Source organism: Pleurodeles waltl, chromosome 2_1 (assembly GCF_031143425.1).
Source record: "Pleurodeles waltl isolate 20211129_DDA chromosome 2_1, aPleWal1.hap1.20221129, whole genome shotgun sequence".
Classification (NCBI taxonomy): domain Eukaryota; kingdom Metazoa; phylum Chordata; class Amphibia; order Caudata; family Salamandridae; genus Pleurodeles; species Pleurodeles waltl.
In genome coordinates this window covers 576,743,300-576,766,357 of record NC_090438.1, presented here as the reverse complement: position 1 = coordinate 576,766,357, position 23,058 = coordinate 576,743,300, and the positions used below count along the sequence as shown (strand labels likewise).

The window sequence follows — 23,058 nt, the reverse complement described above, 5'->3', positions numbered from 1 at the left end:
TATAAGCTGTGAACCTGGAGGGCGTGGAGTCTGGCCGCCAAACTGGAGGGCCGCCTGATCCAATTGTTCAGCTGAGCTAGGACACCCCGGGAGGACACAGTACCAGTACCTGCCATCCTACGACTGCAGATTGGGTGGTGAGAGCCCCCAGACCGTCCGGTGTCCTGATTTAGGGCCCCTTCATATCTTCACCATTAACCAGCAGTGGCCTGGAGTGGGTGATGAGAGAATGGTGCTGGCCTGCGCAATGATGTGAGGCCTGGTGCTGCTGTTGCGGCTGGGCCGTGACGAGATTGAGAGGGCTCGACTAGTGAGCCAAGCGGTCAAGCAGGATCTTACACCTCTGCCCCAGGACATACAGTGGAACTTTGGCCCTTTGAATGATCTGGTGGGGCGCAGGGGGATGACCGCACCACACACTGGACTGTTAGGCACCTACATTGAACTTCTTGCCCTGCTGCCTGCACCCACACCAAACGACCTGCGATGGGAGTGCCGCAACTGACCCTGATTGAGACAAAGAGGCGGTTGATCTCTCTTCGCCCTCCCACTTTGCTAGAGGACTGCCTGCCACCTGATATATACCTCCTACAAGCTTGGACCTAGAACAGTCCCTGACCCACACAAGCTCCTAGCAGAGGGAGCCCCTTTTTCCCACTTTCCTCACCCTTGACACCACATCTCCATGGCCCTTCATAGAAGAAGCCAGCTTGTCGCACAGTCCGACAGAGCACATGCCCTTGCTTGGCCCCACCACCAGTACTCTTAGGTGTACTGGCCAGCGAAGCCCCTTCTGAGGTCACTTAATGTTGTGCAATGTCAATGGCCTCACACACTTCATAAAACGCAAGAAAGTACTCACATAACCCAAACACGTCAACATGACACTGCTTCAAGGAACCCACCTTAGGACCCCTGAGGCGGAGAAGTAATGTTGTGACTGGGTGCATAAGGCCATCTACAATAGTTACACACCATCGCCAACCGATGGGACCGTGACACCTCGGAAGTTCAGCATAGCTATCCTGCTGCGCAAGTCACTCCCATTCGCTGTGCTTAAAACATGGACCAACCTGGTGGGATGGTACACGTGTGTCAAGGTGTGGATTGGTGACATGATGCTGTGCATTGAAAATGCAATTGTATTCATATGGCACTTACTATCCCTGATGAGGCATCAAATCGCTGTTCAGTGAGTAGCATGTTTTTCCAGAACCCAGAAAGGATTAGTTGTGGATTAGTATTCTTTGGATTGAGTAGGATAATGGAGTTATAGAAGAGGGAAGAGTATAGAAAGTGTTATTTGGGAGGTCGTAGTAGTAAGATTATTTTTGGGATGAGTAGAAAGAGAGATGGGGAGGGAAACATGTCTAGAAGTTGTTAAGGAGATTATATTAGTAAAATTAGGTTTGAGATGAGTCAATAAGGGAGACGTGAGGGAAGGATTTAGAAAGTGTTGTTTGGGAGCACATAGTGGTAAAATGAGCTTTGGGGATGATCCAAGGAGGGCAAGAGGAGGGAAGAGTCTAGAAAGGGTTATTTTGGAGATCATATTAGTAGAATGAGGTTTGGATGAGTCAGAGAGTGGAGGTAGAAGATATATTGAGAGAGGTATAGGATGAGCCATGTAGTAGTGCATTGGATAGACTCAAAGTATTTTTTCTCTTCTACAGTAGGAGTAAATTAATAAATATTTAGATACATACATAGAGAATGTATAAGGAAGACAATATTTTTAGACTTAAAGTATTATTTTATAAACTCAGACTTTCAAGAGTTGCTGTACGTCAAACTAATTTATTTGTGATTTTTTATAATTATTTGTTTTATTTTATATTTTTTTCAGTAAATAATGAAGGACTTGTAGAAAAATCATAGTATTTGCATATTGTGATATATAAATAAAACAGAGATGTATAAGCATCTAGTCAAATAACTTATATGAAACCTATGCAGTGACCTATATGCATGTTTAGAATATGATAATATGTATAGGATAGTGAGTGGATGTGTGAGAACTTGTGTTGGTCAGTGAATGGCTGTGTGAATGGCTGTATAGGTGACTGTGTGGGTATGTAAGTGCCTGTTCATGTGAGTGAGTTGGTGTGTGAATAGTTGTATATTTGAGTGATTGTGTGTGTAACTGACTATAAAAATGAGTCAGTGACTGTGCTAGTGACTATATGGGTGACTGTGTGGGTGTGTCAGTGTTTCTCCTTCTGATTAACTGGATGTGTCACTAGAAAAGTGATCTAATAATGTGGTGCGTGAGTATGAGTGGATTTATCAGTGGGTGTATGAGTGGGTGTGTAAGCAACTGTATGAGTCTGTGAATACCTCAGTTAGTAGTGGATGGGTGAGTGAGTGGTTGCATCAGTAGCTGTTTGACTGAATGAATCTCTGCATATCACTACTCTTATGCATCTCTGAATAAGTATGTGAGTATGTGTGTGTGTGTGTGTGGGTATACAAGAGTTTGTATCAGCTAATGAGTGGGTATATGACTGTGAGGATGATGTCATCAGTGATGTCATATGATATGTGATCAGTGATGTGATCAGTGATGTCACTAACCATGTCATGAGTGATGTAGTATGTGAAGTCATAAGCAGTGCATTACGGGAGCGCAAGTAATAGTTAGCTGAGGTAGCTATACCTGCTAAATTTCTACAGTTTTGTACGAGTGAATTCAGAACTTAACTATAACATCCATGTAACCTTTGATTTTTACAGTGAATTTTCATGTTTTTTTAACGTATAGTAAGGCCATCTACAATAGTTACACACCATTGACCTTTGGCCATGCGCGGTGGCGGTTGACCACAGGGCAGGCTAACCCCCTATAAGCACCCAACCGTGCACGTCCTTCACCCATGCACAGGGGAGGTTGCCCGCAAGACCTGGCCTGCAGCCAGACCCTGCGGCCGACACTCTCCAACCACCCAAACCCACTATATACACAGCCCTTCTGACGTGCTCAACAGGAGTTAGCCACAGCTTCTCTGGGTGTGAGAATAGGTGTGAGAGGGTGTATCTGGTGGTGAGCATGGCAGTAAGATTGTCTGGGTGAGAAAGTGCGTACCTCAGTGTTTTAGTGCGCGGGTCTGCGAGTGGGTGTATGAGGGTGTCAGTGGGTCTATGAGTGGGTGCGTGGTGGCTGAGTTGGTCTGTGAGTGGGTGCATAAGTGTCTAAGTGGGTGTGTGACAAATTGATTGAAAGAGAGACAGAAAGTGGAAAAGAAAGTGAGAGAGAAAGAGAGTTTTTTTAGGCTTTAATAGCTCATATACATAGAATGAGATATTTTTGTTAGATTTAACAAAAAAATGTATTTAATATATTTAAAAAAGTAAAATTTATTTTATTTAAAAAAAGGCAAATGAGTCCAGCTGGACTCGAACCCCCATAGCTCCCTGCTTGCTGAAGCATTTCATATCTGTCCCCTGCACCGGTGCAGAGGGCAGAGATAAAACTTTGTATTTTGACAGCAGGACCTGCTATAAAGGTCACACTGTCAAAACTCGAAGTGTATGCTTGGCTGAAAAACTGCAGCCAAGTCACAGCAAACAGCTATGTCCCGGGGTGGACACCCTGGGACACAGCAGGAGCCAGACCTGGGGATGGTGGTCCCCAGCGCCGTCAGAGGCTCCTCAAAGGGGGCCATGCGCAACCCCTCCAATGGGAATAGCCCCAGGGGGTTGGTGGTCCCAAGGGGGTGGGGGTCCCAAACGGAACTTCTCTATTTTTTAAAACGTTTGCCTAACTGCAGTGTTGCCCCAGGGGTGGTGGTTCCTGTGACAGCGGGGGCGGCACAGGGCACCCCCACAATAATGACAAGAACGCCCCAGGGGTGGAGGGCCCCAGTGCAGCGGGCAGGGCCAGAAGGCCACCGCCGATTTTTATATTAAAAAGCCCCAGGTGCTTGCCCAACCTGGGGGGCATTAAACTCACAAAGCATGGATTCACTGTGTCTCTACTCGTAAAATAAAAATGTTTGGGGCCCCACCACCAGAGCTAAGGGGTCAGGGTGTTCGTACCCTGGCCCCATTTGTTTTTTTTTTTAAACTTTTTTTTGGGACTCAGCTCAAGCCAAGTCCCAAGATGGCTAACAACACTTGAACAGCTTCTGTTGTTGAAGTGCTATCAGCAAATCAGATCTCAAAACGAGATCTTTAGGAGTCACAAATCCTTCACATCCCTAGATATACAAATTTGTTTTCCCCTTAATTTCTCAAAAACTACTAAAGGAAATTACACCAAACAAAAAAAGCACTCTTTCTGGACCAGGACCTACCTTCCTTCCAAATTTGGTGTAATTCCGTTCACTAGTTTTTGAGAAATATAGCTGACCCCATAGTTCTGGTGGTGGTGTCCCAAAAGCCCCTCCAGATCTAAAAAGCATATTTTTTTTTATTTTAAGAGCAGAGACACAGTGGAATTGCGTCTGCGCTCCGAAATGAAAAGTAAAAAAGCAATTTGTTTTAAAGCAGGCCCCCTGTCAAACACCAGAGCTTTCATCTCTGTCCCCTGCATGCGTGCAGAGGACAGATAAGAATGCTTCAGCAAGCATGGAGCTTCTCTCAAAGCAGCTCCATGCTTGCTGAAGCAATGGCGGTGCAGGGACAGCCTTAAGGCTTCCCCTACAGTGTCAGGTAGCCTGTAAGAGCATTTTATTATTTTTTTAAAATAAAAAATTAAATAAGGAGTGACAACCGGGGAGCCCTTAAGGGCTCCTTTGCTGTCCAAGGTTGCTCATAAAGGGCATTTTAGTTACATTCTTTTTTTAAATAAATAAATAAATAAATGAGTAGGGACTGCAGGGGAGCCAGGGCTCCCTCGCTGTCCCAAAAAGCCCATAAAGGCCCAAAACTATGTAAACTAAAAAAAAGCACCGTAGCTCAGTGTGAGGGTCGCAGGCCTGGGGCCTTGTAGAAAAACAATGTGGGGGCAGAGCACCCACCCCCCTACAACCCTGGAGTCCACCACCACCCCAGGGCATTTAGTACAATGTGTATGAGGGGCGCGCAGACGTTCCCACAGCCTCAGCGACCGCCACCTTCCTCCCATGAGCTATGCTAAAAGAATGAAGGGGGTAATTTCAGACTCCCTGAAGCCCCAGGGACCACCACTCCTGTGGGGCTATGCTTTTTGCAGTGATGGCCTTGGATACTGCTACCCGCGAGGACCTATAGCTGTTTGCTGTGGCTTGGCAGCAACTTTGACAGCTAACATCAACCCTCTGCTCCAATGAAGGGAGAGCTGTCAAACAGCTCTCCTGTCATCGAAGTGGAGGTTTTCTCTGTCTGCCTGCCCACGGAGATGCAGCCAGGCAGATGGTGGTAACTGCTGTCACAGTGAGGGAGCTGCTTTAGCTAAAGCAGCTCCCTCTCTGTGACAGCAATGCTGGCTCCTGCAAGAGGCGGGGAGTCAGCTGGAACAATAGGGACCTTTAGGCTCCCCCCATGGTCCCCAACATTGAGACTGGGTGTCTTTGGGGGCTCCCAGGTCACATGGTAGGGTTGCGGGGATGGGGTTCCCGGAGACAAGATCAGCCCTGGGGAGGGGGGCCACATGTTCCCCCCAAAAAATAAATACATTATTAGGTCGCGCCCCAGGGCATGTGGTCCCCGGGGCCAAAATGGTATCATGGAGGGGGGCCCTAGACTCATCTAGGCCAGGTATCAGGGGATGGCGTCCCCTGGGGTCCCTGTGGCAGAGATTGACCTGTGAAGGAGATCTGCGCAGCCCCCTTCCCCCCAACAAATTAATTATGCCAGGTCCGGGAAATTGGGGTCCCACGAATGAGATCGGCCTCCTCCCCAAATAACATTTAGGGCCTGATTATGACTTTGGCGGAGGGGGTTAATCCATCCCAAATATGACGGATATCCCGCCTGCCGAATTACAAGTCCATTATATCCTATGGAACTCGTAATACGGCGAGCAGGATATCCGCCACATTTGGGACGGATTAACCCCCTCCACCAAAGTCATAATCAGGCCATTAATGTTTAAGCCAGGCCACAGAGGGGTGGGATTCCCGGGCCAAGATCGGTCTGGTGGGACACGCCACCCCCTCTCCCCAAAACAAAAATCTATTTTTATGCTGGGCCCAGGGGATCGGGTCCCAGGGGCCAATATCGGCCTGAGGAGAGGGGCAACATGAGGGGTTGGGCTGTTCTAGGATTTGCCCACAGGGCCTGGCCACTGACCAGGCCCCGTGGTCCACCCTCATTGCGCTTGCGCAGCACAGGATTGGGTGGTTATAGAAGTTGGCTGCAGGGACTGGCCGCAGGCTAGGCCTTGCACTAACTGCCACCGTCACGGCTGAAGACCTTGCACGGTGGTGTTTGGATTAACGTATAGTAATGGAACTTAGTAAACATTACAAAAAACATAGAAATTGACTGAAAGAATCAAATGTTACAGGGACATTAAAGTTAGGAAATAGAATTTAAAATACACACAGAAATTCACTTAAAAAACAAAGGTTACAGGGATGTTATAGTTAGGATCACATTTTAAACGTACCAAACCATAGAAATTCACCAGTTATAGTTAGCGTTATTTCAAGTAACTATAACCTGTGCCCTAAAGTAACTATAATTCATGCCCTTGCCATGCACTGCTAATTATCCCACAAATTATGGCACTCAGGACATCTTTGATAACATAATTGATAATATCAATGTGATATTTGGAGTAAAATTATTGAGAAAAAAAATTTGCCTGGAGTGCATGATTGCGGATAACATAGAACTGCTTCTGGAAAAGTCGAGTTTTGACTACGACAAGTGGTCTCACCTCCATCACTCATCGTGGAGCAGAACACAGGCTGTCAAAAAATTGGGACACTTCCCAGGTTCACCTATGTGCTAGGCATGCATCAATTGTTGATACAACTTAAGACACTGTGTTTGGTGGACAGGGGCATTAAGATTTTTATTTGGGGGGGAAGATAAGACCTGATTGTCCATAGGCAAACTTATAGCCCACCAGTCCTGCAGTGGCATAGGACTTCCCTGAGGTGAGCACTATTGCATGGCCTTGCACCTGGCACATCTCACTTACATGCAGACTCATGTCCAAGACACCCTTTTGTGGGTCGAGAATGAAAACTACATTATGAGTAAGCGTGGGGGGTATATTTCATGTACAAATATGGCACTCCTACATCAAGGCCACTGAATCTCATGATTCAGGCAATGAGCAAAGCAGGGGCACGAGCCCATAGACTCCTCTTGGTGGATACCTATCTTCATGATGTGGCACCACTAGGAGGCTATACCAGTATTCACATTGGAGTACAAATGGTTAACTGGGTCTCTGGCGAGGGGCAGGAATCCTTTCGCCCTACCACGTAATAGCTCAGGGGACATTCAAGACCTTTGAGATACTCGCCACCAGCAGTTGAAATACACCCAGTTATGCCACTGCCTCACACGATGACTAAACCCACAGGCCTGGGCCATCCCATCTTCTCCGGTGCTCTTCTGTGTCACCACATGGTGGTATTTTAAAAGAGCGATGTCAGGCTTTTATAGTCTCCTAATTAGGCACCTGTAATCTTATCCACAGGCAGGGAGATTACAAACTAGGTGGCGGACTAAACTCTAGATGGAATATGAAGCAGAGGACTAAGATGAGCTCCTGGACAATCTGAGCCGAGGAGCTAGAGAGGTGAGGATGAAATTCAGGCTCTTCAAAATGATCCATGAGTGGTACTAGATGAAACTCAGGGCGGCAAGGCTACTGCCTCATTCCAGCTGCTGGCACTGCGACCATACACACTATGACACAGTGCACATACTGTATAACTGCACTGAAGTCCAAACCTTTTGGGCGGACATTGGCTCCAAGCTCAGTGAGACAATAGCTTTCCTCACCCCGATGTTGCATTTCCTGTTCATTACACTGCAGACTCCCCTTCCCTATCCCAGCATGAACGACACTGCATACAACACTAACAGCGGCAAAGATCTGTGGCATGCGACACTGGTGTTCCCCGCACCTGCCCACCTGTTAGAAATGGGGTCTTTGATTGGCAGTCAGGTTACCCCCTGTCCAAGCAAGGACCCTCACTGTAGTCAGGGTAAAAGAGAATCACCCTCAGCTAATCCCTGCTTACCCTCTTGGTTGCTTGGCACCAGCAGGCAGGCTTAACTTCAGAGTGCTAGGTGTAAAGTATTTGTACCAACACACACAGTAACTCAGTGAAAACACTACAAAATGATACAACACAGGTTTAGAAAAATAGAAAATATTTATTTAAACAAAACAGGACCATAACAACAAAAATTCAACACACACAAGTCAAGTTATTGATTAAAAAGCAAAAAGAGTCTTAAATCCTTGAAAAAGCAGGTACAACACTGTTAGCGTTGAAAAGTACCTGGGTAGCGTCAAGATAACACGCATGGGTGAGTGTGCATCGAAAAAGGTAAACGGTGCGTCGATTTCTCGTCGCAAGCGAGCTTTTGCATCATTTCTCCTTCTCTGGTTGGGCCGGCGTGCGTCGTTTTTCCTCCCAGCAGGGGAGCGATGCGCCGATCCAGGGAGCACTCAGGTCCGGGCAGGCATTGTGTCGTTTTTCCGCACCCAGCAAGGTTTGCATCAAAAATCCTGCAGCACGGTCTCAGCAAAACCGCGCAATGTGGGTTGTTATGTTAACAGCCTCTGTCAGCAGGTGTGAGGGTTGTTCTTCCAGATCCATGTGTCGATTTTCCAGCCGTGAAACCAGTGGCGTGTTGTTTTTCAGCCGCGTCTCGGAAGGTGCGTCAAATTTTTCCCCACACGACGGATTTTCAGTCTTGTTCTGCCAGCTTCTCCTTTCAGGGTCCCAGGAACTGGATGGGCACCACTTTGAAGAGTAGGAGTCTCTCCAGAGACTCCAGGTGCTGTCAGAGAAAAGTATTTGCTGTCCCTGAGACTTCAAACAACAGGAGGCAAGCTCTAAATCAAGCCCTTGGAGATCTTCACAAGAAGGAAGGCAACACAAAGTCAAGTCTTTGTCCTCTGGCAGAAGCAGCTACTGCAGAATGACTCCACAAAGCACAGTCTCGGGCAGGGCAGCACTCCTCCTCAGCTCTTCAGCTCTTCTCCAGGCAGAGGTTCTTCTTGATTTCCAGAAGTGATCTAAAGTCTGTGGTTTTGGGTGCCCTTCTTATACCCATTTTGCCCTTTGAAGTAGGCCTACTTCAAAGGAAAGTCTCTCTTGCTTGTGAAATTCTGCCTTGCTCAGGCCAGGCCCTAGACACACACCAGGGGGTTGGAGACTGCATTGTGTGAGGGCAAGCACACCCGTTTCAGGTGTAAGTGACCACTCCTCCCCTCCCTCCTAGCACAGATGGCTTATCAGGAAATGCAGGCTACACCCCAGCTCCCTTTGTGTCACTGTCTAGTGAGAGGTGCAAACAGCCCAACTGTCAAACTGACCCAGACAGGGAATCCACAAACAGGCAGAGTCACAGAAATGGTTTAAGCAAGAAAATGCCCACTTTCTAAAATTGGCATTTTGAAACACACAATCTAAAAAACAACTTTACTAAAAGTCTATCCACGTCTATCCGCTCCCAAAGGGAAACTACACTTTAATCAGATTTAAAGGTAGCCCCCTTGTTAACCTATGAGAGAGACAAGCCTTGCAACAGTGAAAAACGAATTTAGCAGTATTTCACTACCAGGACATATAAAACACATTACTATATGTCCTACCTTAACCATACACTGCACCCTGTCATTGGGGGTACCTAGGGCCTACCTTAGGGGTGTCTTACATGTAAGAAAAGGGAAGGTTAAGGCCTGGCAAGTGGGTACACCTGCCAAGTCGAATTTACAGTTAAGAACTGCACACACAGACATTGCAATGGCATGTCTGAGACATGATTACAGGGCTACTTATGTGGGTGGCACTACCAGTGCTGCAGGCCCATTAGTAGCATTTGATTGACAGGCCCTGGGCACCTCTAGTGCACTTTACCAGGGACTTACTATTAAATCAAATATTCCAATCATGGATAAGCCAATTACATACACATTTTGTATAGGAGCACTTGCACTTTAGCACTGGTTAGCAGTGTAAAGTGCCAAGGGTAACAAAAACAGCAAAATCAGAGTCCAGCACACATCAACAACCTGGGAAACAAAGGCAAAAAGTTAGGGGAAACCACGCCAAAGATGAAAAGTCTAACACCACCCACAAGGAGTGTCTCACAGAAATGTATAAAACAGGATCACATGAGTACCTGAGTTATAATCTGCAAGACAAGGAAGGCGTTCTTCCACATATGGTCGCCCTTCCTGCATGAGAACCGCAGATGGTCAACAGACGCACAGGTGGTAGCAGTGGTCACTTATGATTGCATTACATCCTAGACTGATATCCAGGGGCTGGAATTGGGCCATCCCCCTCCCCCAGCTTTGTTGAGGCTCACAACAGGACCCCTTGCTTCCCTTTACATTTCTTTCCCTCATCTTCAACCCACCCATAGGTCCCGTTCATCCCTATCTCTAGGGCTAAACCTCTTCTTCCCTTCTTTTATGATGCCCCTCACCCATTGCTGGATAGTACCCAGGCTTCGGATCAAGCAAATATGTGACTTAATATAGACACTCTGGTCCTCATTTACAAGGTTGTGGCGCAGGGTAGCACCGAAAGCCTTTTTGCTGTGCTGCCCTGTGTCAAAACAAAAGGGCAGAAATGTGCCTTATCTACAAGACATGGCACATTCCTGTCCTTGTCCCTTGGGCTGGCTCACAAATTGGTGCCATGCTCCAATACTGGCACCCTTGCACCATGGTGCAAGGATGCCTGCGTTGCGTGGATGATTGCTTGTGTGTAGGAAGAGCGGCCTTCCTGCACAAAAACAATCATGAGAGGTGCTTTCCTCCATCTATGTGTACTGCAGAATGTAGCACACATAGAAAGAGGAAAAAAGGGGAGGAATAATGTTACTTCTTGTTGATACACCCTTATGCCACCCTTAGGAAGGCACAGGAAACTGACGCATTGCCAGATTTCTGAAACCTTATAAATCTGGGAAAGTGTCAGATTCCATGGGTGCTGCGTGGGAATATCCACAGCAACACCCATGGAACGTCCCTTTCACACAGAGTAATGCTTGAAAGGGGACCATATCTACAAGGCCAGGCAAAGCCACACAAAGTGGCTTTGCCTGGCCTTATAGATATGGCCCTGTAGCCTGCATCACTGGTGTATTCAATTGTGATGCACTGGCAGTGCAGGTCACCTGTAAATGAGACCCTCTTTTTTGTACTCTCTGAATTCACTCTACATTCAGGTCACCATCGGGCGGTGTATTTCTGTATCACTTTGAAAAATAAACACAAAAAAGCTATAAACCTGGTTACTCAGGAGTTTATTTCAAAATTACCTGATTGTGGTTTAACCCCTGTGGAAACACATTACTATATGTCCTACCTTAACCATACACTGTGCACTGCCCTCAGGGCTACCTAGGGCCTACCTTAGGGGTCCCTTACATGTAAGAAAAGGGACGTTTTAGGCCTGGCAAGTGGGTACATTTGCCAAGTCGAATTTACAGTTAAAAACTGCACACACAGACACTGCAGTGGCAGGTCTGAGACATGAAACCCCTTACACCCCCACAAATCCCTCATACTATTACACAAAAAACACCAGGGAAATATATTTGAACACATACCTTCCCACCTATGATAATGTCCTGTTCCTTTCCTGCTTTTTCTTTTCCCTCATGTAATATTACTGTGCTTGTAAATACACAGTTGTAGTGTTTGGCATCGTGAGGAAGGCCCAACCCGCTGAGGACCAGCCAGGTGACACTGAGAAAAGGCATGGCCCTCAACCCCAAGGCTTCCGTGCCTATGATGTGAGGTATAAGAGCCTGAATCAACTGGGCTGAGCAGTCAGAGCAGAGACTGCTGTGGCCTCAAAGGAGAGACCTAGAGAGGCCTGCATACGACAGGCAGAATAAGGGAGCACTGTCTCCACTTGTAATGCGGGGATGCAAAGAAAGTAAGGATGTGCGCAGTGGGGAGGGGCACATGAATTCGGACACGAGGCACTCCTGTGGGATGGCAGTGCTTGCCCCCACCCCTGCAGCAAGCAGAAGATAGCCCATGAGGGCTAGCATGGCCCGCAGCGCTGGAAAGGTAGTCAGGGCTGTTGCACACCACAAAACTGCCAAACCCCCCCCACACACACACAGCACATAGTGCAGGTTCCATGCCTCCACACCGTGTATCTGTTTGAAACAAAAAAGAAGAGGAAAGTGTAAAACTGCACTTATCTGCAGAGGTGAGCTGCAGCACCAGCCACCAGTGACTGGAATTACCGGCATCTACGATCAAGGCCCACGGTCAGAGGAAAGACTGTCACAGCCTGTAAAGAACAGCACCACAGTGTCCAAACAGAAGTTCTGTATCATTTTTGTCAAAAATAAAATGTGCATTGGCCAAAACAAGTAGACTGCAGCACCATGATACTGGCCATGCCCACTGGTGAAGAGCAGCAGCACCCACGGACAGTGACTGCGCAAAAGGAGCAGAGATGTGTGCAACCAATTCACAGGAAAAAGAGAGACTGCTGCTACTGCCCAAACTTGCCCCAGCCTAGCAGCAAAAGCGTAAGAAGGATGCAAGTGCCACATGAGGCGCCAGGAGAACGTGAGTGGCATGCGGAGCTCCAGGCGACCTCCTTCCACCAAGGGGAAAATGGCACCACCTGACCCCAGCAGTGATGGGCATCACTGTAAGCCAGGAGGATGGGCACGCCAGACACCAACGAAAGATGCCCATGAAGGCAAGAGGCAATGTCAAAGGTGCGCAGAGGGCTGTGCCGGTGAACCTGATAACACAGGCAGGAGCCCGAGAGACAGTGAGCCCTCCGAGAGCATGACGCCACGCCACACCAGGGAGAACAGGCCGCGCCATCTGGTCACAGCACAAGATGGCCACCATTGGCCCATCCTTCAGCAGGTCAGGAGAAGTGACCATCCCTGCCAAGCAGACGGAGGGAGGAGCGAGTGCTGCGACTGCACAGTCTCATGGCACAAGCACTGCAACCTCTAGTGAAGATGCAGAGAAGAGAACGGTGACCCTCCAGTCACTGAGTGGACCACCAAGAAGATCCCAGAACAGACCAGGCCTGTGAGAGGCCTCAGGGGTGAAAGCATCAAGTCCTACTGACAGGACTCAGCCTGCGAGAAGCTGCGACAGAGCACAATGCACCGGCTGAGGTGCAGTGCAAGTCAGGGAAAGGTCCAAGGGATGCAACATGCGACCTGTGGCGAAACGCCAAATGGAGAAGGAAGGAGGAGAGAAGGACGTGGCACAACGCCGTTATGCGAATGTGTGAAGAGAGAAAGGGTGCAGACCTGTCACACAGAAAATCAACACCACCACAGGTGCGCAAGCAGAAGGGAGACAGAACTGAGGACTCATGCCAGCAGACAAGAGGGCATCCATCACAGCAGGCCAGCCACCAGGTGAACAGATAGCTCCGCGGGTGGACCAACTGTAAGCCACCAGCATGCCCGAACCGCATCCAGGCCCCATGTTTCTCAGCTCGCTTCTCCTGCCACCTGTCACCGACTGCTTGACCATGATGGCATCCCTGTTGCCAACAGCACACACCAGGCAAGAACCGCAAATGTCCACAAAGTGCCTCAAGTCATCCTTTTGCCATGGAAGATACTGCCACCTGTTGATCTTCTGCAAAATGTAGCATGATTGTCATCTTTATGAGGTGCATCACCCAAAACACCTGAGGAGCACAGCACCACCCAAATGGAGCCAAAGTCAACAGTAAGATCTGTAGCTGGCAAGGCATCCATGGCACCGTTGGAGGCTGACCACGCAAACACCTGGAATGAACCCTGTGAACTGGACACCTGCCGAAGAGTGCACACTCAACCATTTTGGACCATCCACCTTTGGGGTTGCACGAGGCTTTGACGTGGCCCTATTGGGAGTTCTGCAGTTACCCCTTTGGCGCAGCCTACCAATGGCACCCACAGCCCATGCGGTTTCATGGCAATCCAGGGGCAATTCTGGTGAGAGAGGAATCCCGCCGCAAGAGATGTGTCTGAAGCAGCTCAACGACAGGCACGAGGAAGCACGGAGGTCACCGACAAAGACTGAGCACCCAAAGACTATTACTCTAAGGCCAGAGCACAGCAACCATGCGACAACCACCCTTGTGGCTCCATGGGATGTGGTCCTGTGGGCAGTTCCTCAGCGATGCCTTCGCTTGGCCTGCAATAGGCCCGGCACAGTTCACACGTTCCCTTGGCAGCCCACCAAAGGGTCTCGAGGAGACTCCTGTCCGACGGAGTTCTGGCACGAGAGGAAAGCCTGATGCTGCTCTACCAATTGACGTCAGGATGCACCAAGGCCTTCAAGGACAACGCTTTTTCATCCAAGTCATCCACAGTCTTTCTATGTGTGCCATCTTTGGAGCCAGAATGCCTGCTAGAGATCCTTAAAGTGGACTCACCACTGCACCTGATGCACCAGCATCAGACTTTGTAAATAGACTCCAACACTGTGAGCCCAGGCTGGACAGGACTGACAGTCCCCAAGTGAACTAAGATGTGGACAGGCAACTGAGCTATCTGGATGTCATCAACACTTCCATTTGTGTCCAGTGCAGTCTGGTTAAACAAAAGAGGAGTGCTGTGATGCTGAGTGCCCAGCTGTACCTGTTCCATGCAGCATATCCGGCCGACCTCATCACATTCTCACCCTCGGGATTACGACCCGGCCCACCGCCTTGGTTTTCGTGGTTTTTGTACTGCCACAAAAACCATGGCGGTAGGCACTATCAGTGCCAGGGAAATCTTTCCCTGGCACTGATAGGGGTCTCCCCTGCCACAGAATCCTCCCCCACCCTCCCCACCCACTCCTGCTCCTGCACATATGCACACCTACACGCGCACCCATATACACACATGCACACACGCATACCCACCTCCATCCACGCATGCACACATACATACCCACACACCACAACACACACATACATGCATCCACAACACACAACACTCACAATCACTCATTCATGCATGCATCCAATGCGACTCACAATCGCATGCACGCATCCCAAAACATACACCCACCCACCCTCCCACATACACACAACTCCCCCCACCCCCTCTCCGGTCGGAGAACCCGACTTACCTGCTTGCAGGGAGTCCTCTGGCTGGAGACGGTCCACGGCGCTGCTGTCAGCAGCAGCGTCCACCAGCAAAACACTGCCAGGCCGTATCATTGCTATTGAGACAGTCCGTGGTGTTTTGCTGGCATGGCGGTGCTGCTGTCAGCAGTGCCGCCTTACCGCCGTCAGCTGCCATGACCGTCCGCAGTGTTCCGCCAGATTTCTGGCAGAATACCGACGGCGGTCATAATACGCGTAGCCGGCTGGTACCCACAGCGGCGGTATGTTGGCTGCTGTCGCCGTGGCGGTAGGCGGTCAATACCGCCAATGTTTTGATGAGGGCCTCAGAGTTTCTTTTGTATTTATGTTTTTTATTTCCACAGGTTGGACTTGGTTGTTTGCTTTTCAGTAAAGTTTGGGAGGGATGTAGTGTCCTGCTGGACACATTCTAGTGTTTCCACCAGCCACTCTGGTGAGGGCTGGCTTCTGCACTCACCCCACACCCATCCATCACAGGCGTCACCAGTCAGGTGAACCTCCTAATAAAAATGGCCTGGCACACGTGCCCTGGGCCAGTTATATGCAGCCTCACTATGTGTCTGTGTCATCTCATTAATAGCATGAGGGCCTAGTGCCCCCAACACTACAACAGCATGCCCATTTATTAGAAGAAAATAAACGTAGAAGAAAAATAAAAAAAGTTGTATTTAATTTAGCAGCTCAAATATTAGGATCAGTGTTCTGCAATGAAAGAAGGCAAATGTTGCAGGACTAAGTTATAAAATTACATTTTCAGGAAAATGACCAAAGTTACAACACAAAATAAGAATGTTATCCCAGGCAAAAGATTGTGAAATCTTTCTATGCTAGGCCATACGGTCTTAACCCTAATATGCACGTGTGTATTATGCATAAAAGTTTGCCCAAGGGTGCCTGGAGCAAAGGCATTGCTTGGGACCATCCTTTTCACAACTGCCAGTATAAGGAGCAACAGACAGCCGGCCAGTAACTCACTTCATGTTCCTATCAATGCACATTTTACTATGTGCCACTTTTTATAACATTATAAACCCTGCCCTGAAGGACATGGACCATAATGACAGCTTATTGCAAAAGAAGGCATAACTAGCTGCTGGTGCTTGCCCGACCATGTTTCCACATTTACTGCTCCGCGTAAACGATGCCAATCTTATTTCCACCTCATCAATATTCATGAGGTGGGCTCTGTTCACTTCACTGCACACATCCGCTCTTCTCAGGGAACGCAAAGAGCAACCAAAAGCAGGGGCTAGTCACAGACCAACAAAGTATTGTGAAGTATACTGATGCCAGCCTTGTTTGTGGTGAGGCCCCCTATGGCCTTAATATTTGGTACAATTTAATACCAGCTTCTTAGTGTTTCAGTGCTTGTGAAGAGCCTAATTTCAAATGTGCTACCAAGGCCCTGTAGTTACTTTACGTTCTACTGTTTATGCAGGATTCGTGCATCTAAATTCAATTTTCAGCTTTAAATGTAAAGTGGTGAATCTTGTATTTTTTCGAATATGATATTCAAACCTTTCCATGTTACCCTTAGATTATAATAACTTGAGTTAATTTACGTCTTCTATCACCCCACTTAAAGGATTTGTTTGGAAATCTGGCAGATCATTCAAGAATAGTAAATTCTGCATGCTTTTAGTATTTAAAATTAGGAACAAGTGATTGGGGTGATGGAATTGCAAGTTACAGTGCCCCCTGTAACTTTTTCACATTACATTACCCTGGCTGTGCTGGCCGAAACAACATGTTGCGTTTTTAATGAAATAACTTGCAACCTGTAGTGGCTGAATTTTCCTCTTATCTGAAGAAGATGAAATACAACTCCACTATTGATTTGTCTCTCCAGAGCGATAGCCAGCGCTGCTAAGAGCTTCTTCTCAGCTGTAATATTTATCATTGCCGAAGCAGGCTCTTCATACACAGCCAGCATCCTCTATCTGACAGGCAGGAACAGATGCCCCATGGTCTGTTGAACCATGTTATTCACTGGTTCGCTCTAGGAGGTTCAGTCAAGAAATCCCCTTTTAGTTCTTCAGCCCGTATGTGTCCATAAACCAGTTAGGAACACGCAGTGATCTTGAAAATCAAATCTTTCTAAAAACCTGTGCTTCGGTTCGTCTGTTCGGATTTGAGTTTGCATAAAAGCCAACAGCTTCAAATAAAGCAGAAAAATGCGATTTTTTACGATTAATTTATTATGTTCAGTCATTTTTCCTAGACAAACAGGAAGCTTATGTCTGTACTTTTCAAGTAAGTAAAATGTAAAATTCTTGACTTTTGAGTTGTTTCCTGTGTTCATCTAACAATTTAACAAATGGCAGCTCTACATTTTGAACATTCCTGAAAATATTTGCTAAGTTTTTTTAAATTATCGTGGCGAAAGATGCAGTGCAAAAACATAGATTGGAAAAGCTTCAACGACATAAACAAAATGAAGAACACATCGTTGATGACTTCGTGAAGTGATATTTCACTGCACCAAAATAGCCCTGTTCAACAGGCAAAATGGGTTTCTGTACTCATCTGAGGGAGGATCGAGATTGGAATCACCGAAGAAAGGGCCCCAGAAGCAAATAAGGAGGAAAAAGAGTGCTAATGTGCCCCAAACGCGCATCAAGAAATGCTGGGTACAGAAGACCAGGGAAAAAGAACAGAATAAGGGCAGACAGAGGAGAGAAACTCCCAAAACTACTCCCTGCCTCCTAGAGTAATGCAGTTAGTTATGTGATGGAAAAATTGCAGTATTTTGTTCCACTTACAAGCAGACTTCTCAATTTTCACCAACCAACTAGAAATTCAATGTAACTTTCAAATGGAGTATAACGTCCTATGGGGTAATGAACCGTTTCTATCCATTCATCTGTTTCTTTAAGATTTTATTTGTAAACCTTCTTTCAGGCTTCCTCCACATCCTTTACTGTTCCTTTATGTTTGTATTTCATCATTCTTTGTTTCAGCATGAAAGGCCAGTGTTCTACCATGTTGTGTTGTCTTGCTTGCTCCCTCCCACTGTTTGCCATTTATATAAAACAAATACTGTCATAATCACCATTCTGATGGATATTGTGAATGCTATAAATTGTTGCCTCTTTAGGTTCCAATATTTGTCGGAATGTTGAAATGGTGATGCATACAGGATTGATGTTGACATTGCTACTCAAGTTCATGAGCGATGTTGTTCATTTTCTGAATATAACAAGTGCACATGTGTGTCATTCCCTGTCTTGTCTGTCATCCTGCAAGACACCTAGGGGGTCATTCTGACCCTGGCGGTCCATGACCGCCATGGCGTAGGGCGGCGGAAGCACCGCCAACAGGCTGGCGGTGCTTCCTGGGCTATTCTGACCGTGGCGGTAAAGCCGCGCTCAGAAAAGGGGAACCAGCGCTTTCCCGCCGGTTTTCCCCAGGCCCAGGGAATCCGCCATGGCGGCGCTGCTTGCAGCACCGCCATAGGGATTCCGACCCCCTTCCCGCCAGCCTGTTTCTGGCGGTGTCCACCGCCAGAACCAGGATGGCGGGAACGGGTGCCGTGGGGCCCCTGGGGGCCCCTGCACTGCCCATGCCACTGGCATGGGCAGTGCAGGGGCCCCCTAACAGGGCCCCACAAAGATTTTCACTGTCTGCAAAGTGCCACTGCGCCCGTCGCACCCCTGCAACTCCGCCAGCTCCATTCGGAGCCGGCTTCCTCGTTGCAGGGGCTTTCCCGCTGGGCCGGCGGACGACCTTTTGGCGGTCGCCCGCCGGCCCAGCGGGAAAGTTGGAATGACTGCCGCGGTCTTTTGACTGCGGTGCGGTCATTCGGCGGTAACCGCATGGCGGGCGGCAACTGCCGCCCGCCGCGGTCAGAATGACCGCCCTAGTGTTGACAGTTAAGTAATGTGTAGGCAGTTCAAGTAATCAATGTTTCTTCCTCTTTAGATACCTATTTCTGCCTTGGTTTCGTTTGTGGAAGCACTGGAGGTTGGTTACAGCAAACACAAAAACCCCTACCACAACCTGATGCATGCAGCGGATGTTACGCAAACAGTCCATTACCTCCTGTTTAAAACCGGTGTAGCAGTAAGTACCTTTTGTTTTACACTGTCAGAATTAATTTAGATGTTGAGTCTCCTGGAGAACCATCCATTTCTTTTTCAAAATACAATGGTTTCTACAGGTTTTTTTGTGTGTTTGTGTCCTCATACACCTCTGGCTAAGTCAACTCCATGGTTTCTACAGTTAATAATAAAGAAGAGCATATGGTTGGTCCTGTTTGCAGTGTCACAGTGAGCAAAAAGTCAATTGACTAGACTCTTGGCCAGAATGTTTACCAAGCACCCCATCCATCACTTTGTTCTTCTCTGTGATTAATATAAATAGGATGGGTGTGCCAAGAGGTAGGCCAACTAGCTCGCTGTGCCATATGATTCAAGTTGTCTGCCTCTTTTGAGGAACAAAAAGGCCCAAACTCACTTGAGTTGCTAGTATTCTCACACAAAGAGGCCAGTGCCAAGCCAAATTGGCCTTTTCAGACTGGCAAAGACTGATGTTATGTGATTGATTTCTTCCTGTCGTGGCATTTTGAGCAAATAAAACAATGGAATGCCATGCAGAGCATAATAATCACTTTCATTGCAATTTGTTGTGGTAGTTCAGTATATTACATTGATGGTGATCCGATATATAGACACGAGGCTTTTAGGGCTCAGTTGTCGCAATACCTCCATCCAGTTATCACATACCTCCTTGTTATTAGAAGACCTCCACATATTTAATCACATCAGGTCACAGTTAATGTGAGCAGTTGGGTTGTTGGTTGACTGGTGTGTGAGACCTAATGAAGCAGCAACCACATTTCTTGTCAGGGCGAGGCACAAACCAACCCTGCATTGCCATGTGCTAATATCCCCTGATAGTTTGGTACAGAGCAGACAGACTTAACTTAAAGGAAATGTGTAAAGTATTTGTGTAACACTCGAAATTGTGATAATGTGAACGCCAGGAAGAAATTACCCCACACCTGCTTAGGAAAATAGAACTTTCTTTAATAAACAAAACAAGCCCATTACAACAAAAATCCAATCAGTAGATCCAGAGATATTCAAATGTAAAGATTTTAGAGAGTACAAACTGTGGAAATCTGGTTACATCGACCCAGGACAAAGTCACAAATTCTGACTGACCATAATAGAGGCTGGTCTGGTAACACCTTGAATCTAGTTTGCGGAGCATTGTGAGGATCCACGTCAAAGATGCTTTGTGCAGCCAAAGTAATGTGTCGGTTTTGAGATGCTACGAGACTGCGATGAGAGGGCCTGAAACATCATTGAGGATCCCATTGATGGGGCTTGTGATGCCTGGTGTTGAAGATGTGTGGTGAGGTCAGGCGATGCGTCAGTTCTGAGGAGCTGTGATGCTCCGATGCTGAGCTCGATGATGTAAGTGAGGCTGCCATCAATGAGGGATGCAAGGGCCTGTGCCAAGGATGTGTCACGCAGTGGCAGTTCCGATGAGCCTGCGAAGGAGATGCAGGTCTTTGCGATGAGTCCAATCCACGCAGCATCATAGAAGCATTAGTTCTGCTCTGGTTTACACTGTGCTGCAGAGGAGATGCATCAGTTTTGATAGATCCACAGGCTGACAGACCATTTTAAGCCCACTTCCAAGGGTACGGGACTGGGGTGGCACCACTTGATAGGTAGTCTCACAGATGACAGAGACCAGGTGCAAGGTCTTCAGATTAGGACGCCAAGCAGCTAGCCCTTGGAGTCAACCTGGGTTCTGGGTTCAAGAGATTGAGGCCCAGTCCTTCTCACCCAGGCAAGAGGGTGTCAGGCCAGCACAGAGCATCCACAGGTCCAGAAGTGAGCTGAAGACTTGGTGTCTGAGAACCGTTATTTATACCCAGTTGTGTCTCTGAAGGGAAGATAAGCTACCAGAGGCATGCTTTTGAAGTGCACAAGTGCCCTGTCTTCCTGGACCTGGCTCTAGACCAACTACACGGGGCATGCAGCCCTTTGTGTGGAGACATGACACAGCTTATTCAAGTGTAAGTCTGGTGAGGCCCAACTCCTCCCTCCCATCCTGCCAGTGATGGCCCAGCAAGACACACCTAAGTTTCTCATTGTGAGTGGCTGTTGGGGTGGAATACACAAAGCCCAGCTGTCAACTACACCCAGTCATGTAACCCAGACCTAGGCTACAGACACCAAATGGCTAAGGCAAGAAAGTGCTAACATTCTAAATGTGACTTTTTCAAAATTGTAATTTAAAATCTGAGTTCACCATTGTTAGACCTGACAGCTACTTTGGGGGGGTCTTACCCCAACTTTTTGCCCGCCTCCCTCCTTTTTTATGATCTAGTTTTTGCTGGTTTTAGGACTGTGCATGCTTTACCACTGCTGACCAGTGCTTCAGTGCTTTTGCTTTCTCCCCTTAACATGGTAACATTGGCTCCTACCTGAATGGCATATTTAATTTACCTATAAGTCCCTAGTAAAGTGCACTAGATTTACCCCAGGCCTGTACATTAAATGCTATTAGAGGGCCTGCAGCACTGATGGTGCCACCCACATAAGTAGCCCCTTAAACATGACTCAGGCCTGCCATAGCAAAGCCCCATGTTTGCAGTTTCACTGCCACTTCAGCTTGGCATTCAAAACTACTTGCCAAGCTTTAAACCCCTCTTTTATCACATATAAGTCACCCCTAAGCTAGGTCCTAGATAGCCCATAGGACAGGGTGCTTTGTAAGTGAATACATGACATGTACTTGTAAATTTACATTCACTGGTAGGGAAAAACACCCAAAGTCGTTTTTCACTATTGTAAAGCCTGCTCCTCTCATAGACCAGCATTGGAAATTCCCTTATATACTTTTAAGTGGAAATTTCTTATCTGAAAGGAGTATCATTGCCATGTTTGGTGTGGCTGGAATGGTAGTGCGAAATTCTGCTTACTGGTGAATTTGGATTTAACATCACTGTTTTAGAATTGCCACTTTTAGAACGTAGGAATTTCTCTGCACTTGCTGCTCTCTGTGCCATACAGCCTGTCTCCAATCCACGTCTGGTCTGTGCTGGTTAGCAGCTCTCCTTGTGCATTCCAACCAGACAGCCATAAACACAGGACACTCAGCTACATCGGCATTCATCTGCATACTACAAATCTTCTTGGGCAGGAAGGGTGGAGGAACTCTCACTTAGACTTCAAAGGCTAGTAGCCTGACCCCACACAAAGGACTGATAACCCCACACAGATTTCTTGGCAGACAGGGCTGGGCTGAAAGGGAAACAGGTGCACTTCAAAGCTACTCTTTGAATTTTACCCATTTCAATGGGACATTTGGGTGTATATATACTGGGTCTGTGACCCCCATAAAATCAGACACTTCTGAACCTACAACAGGACTCTTTCAGAAGGACTGCTATGCTGCCCAAAGGACTCATCTGGACTCGTTTTCTGGAAGGACTGCTATTCTGTTTGTTGCTCGGCTGCCTGCTGCTCCCTGACTCTGCTGGAAGAACCTTGCCTCCCTCCCACCCCACAAGTGATCTCCAAGCTTGCGTCCAGTTAAGAAGTATTGGGGCCATCAAAGACTTCTCCTACGGGAGAAAATCCACCATGCGGGAAAAATGAACGCAACACCTGCAGAATCCAGTGTTATCTATGGGAGAGGCAGTAGAGAAAAACTAAATTAAGAGTTTTTCAGTGCCACAATATGTAAAACTGAAAAGTACATGTCCTACATTTTAAGTACATTGCACCCTGCCATCTGAACTGTCCAGGGCCTACCCTAGGGGTGACCTATATGTATTAAGAAAAGAAGGTTTGGCTCTGGAAGAAGAGTTACTTTGACAGGTCGAAATGGAATTTTAAGACTG

General features: G+C 47.5%; 1 protein-coding gene across 11 annotated transcripts in view; it reads left to right on the top strand.

Moving 5' to 3' along the window:
- The window catches only part of PDE1C (phosphodiesterase 1C), a 1,966,671-nt gene that overhangs the window by 1,656,583 nt on the left and 287,030 nt on the right, over positions 1-23,058 (top strand). For all 11 annotated transcript variants that reach the window (XM_069215191.1, XM_069215280.1, XM_069215225.1 and 8 more), the window contains one exon: positions 19,116-19,256. In XM_069215191.1, coding sequence (XP_069071292.1) covers positions 19,116-19,256 — 141 coding nt within the window. The remainder of the gene's footprint in view (positions 1-19,115; positions 19,257-23,058) is intronic.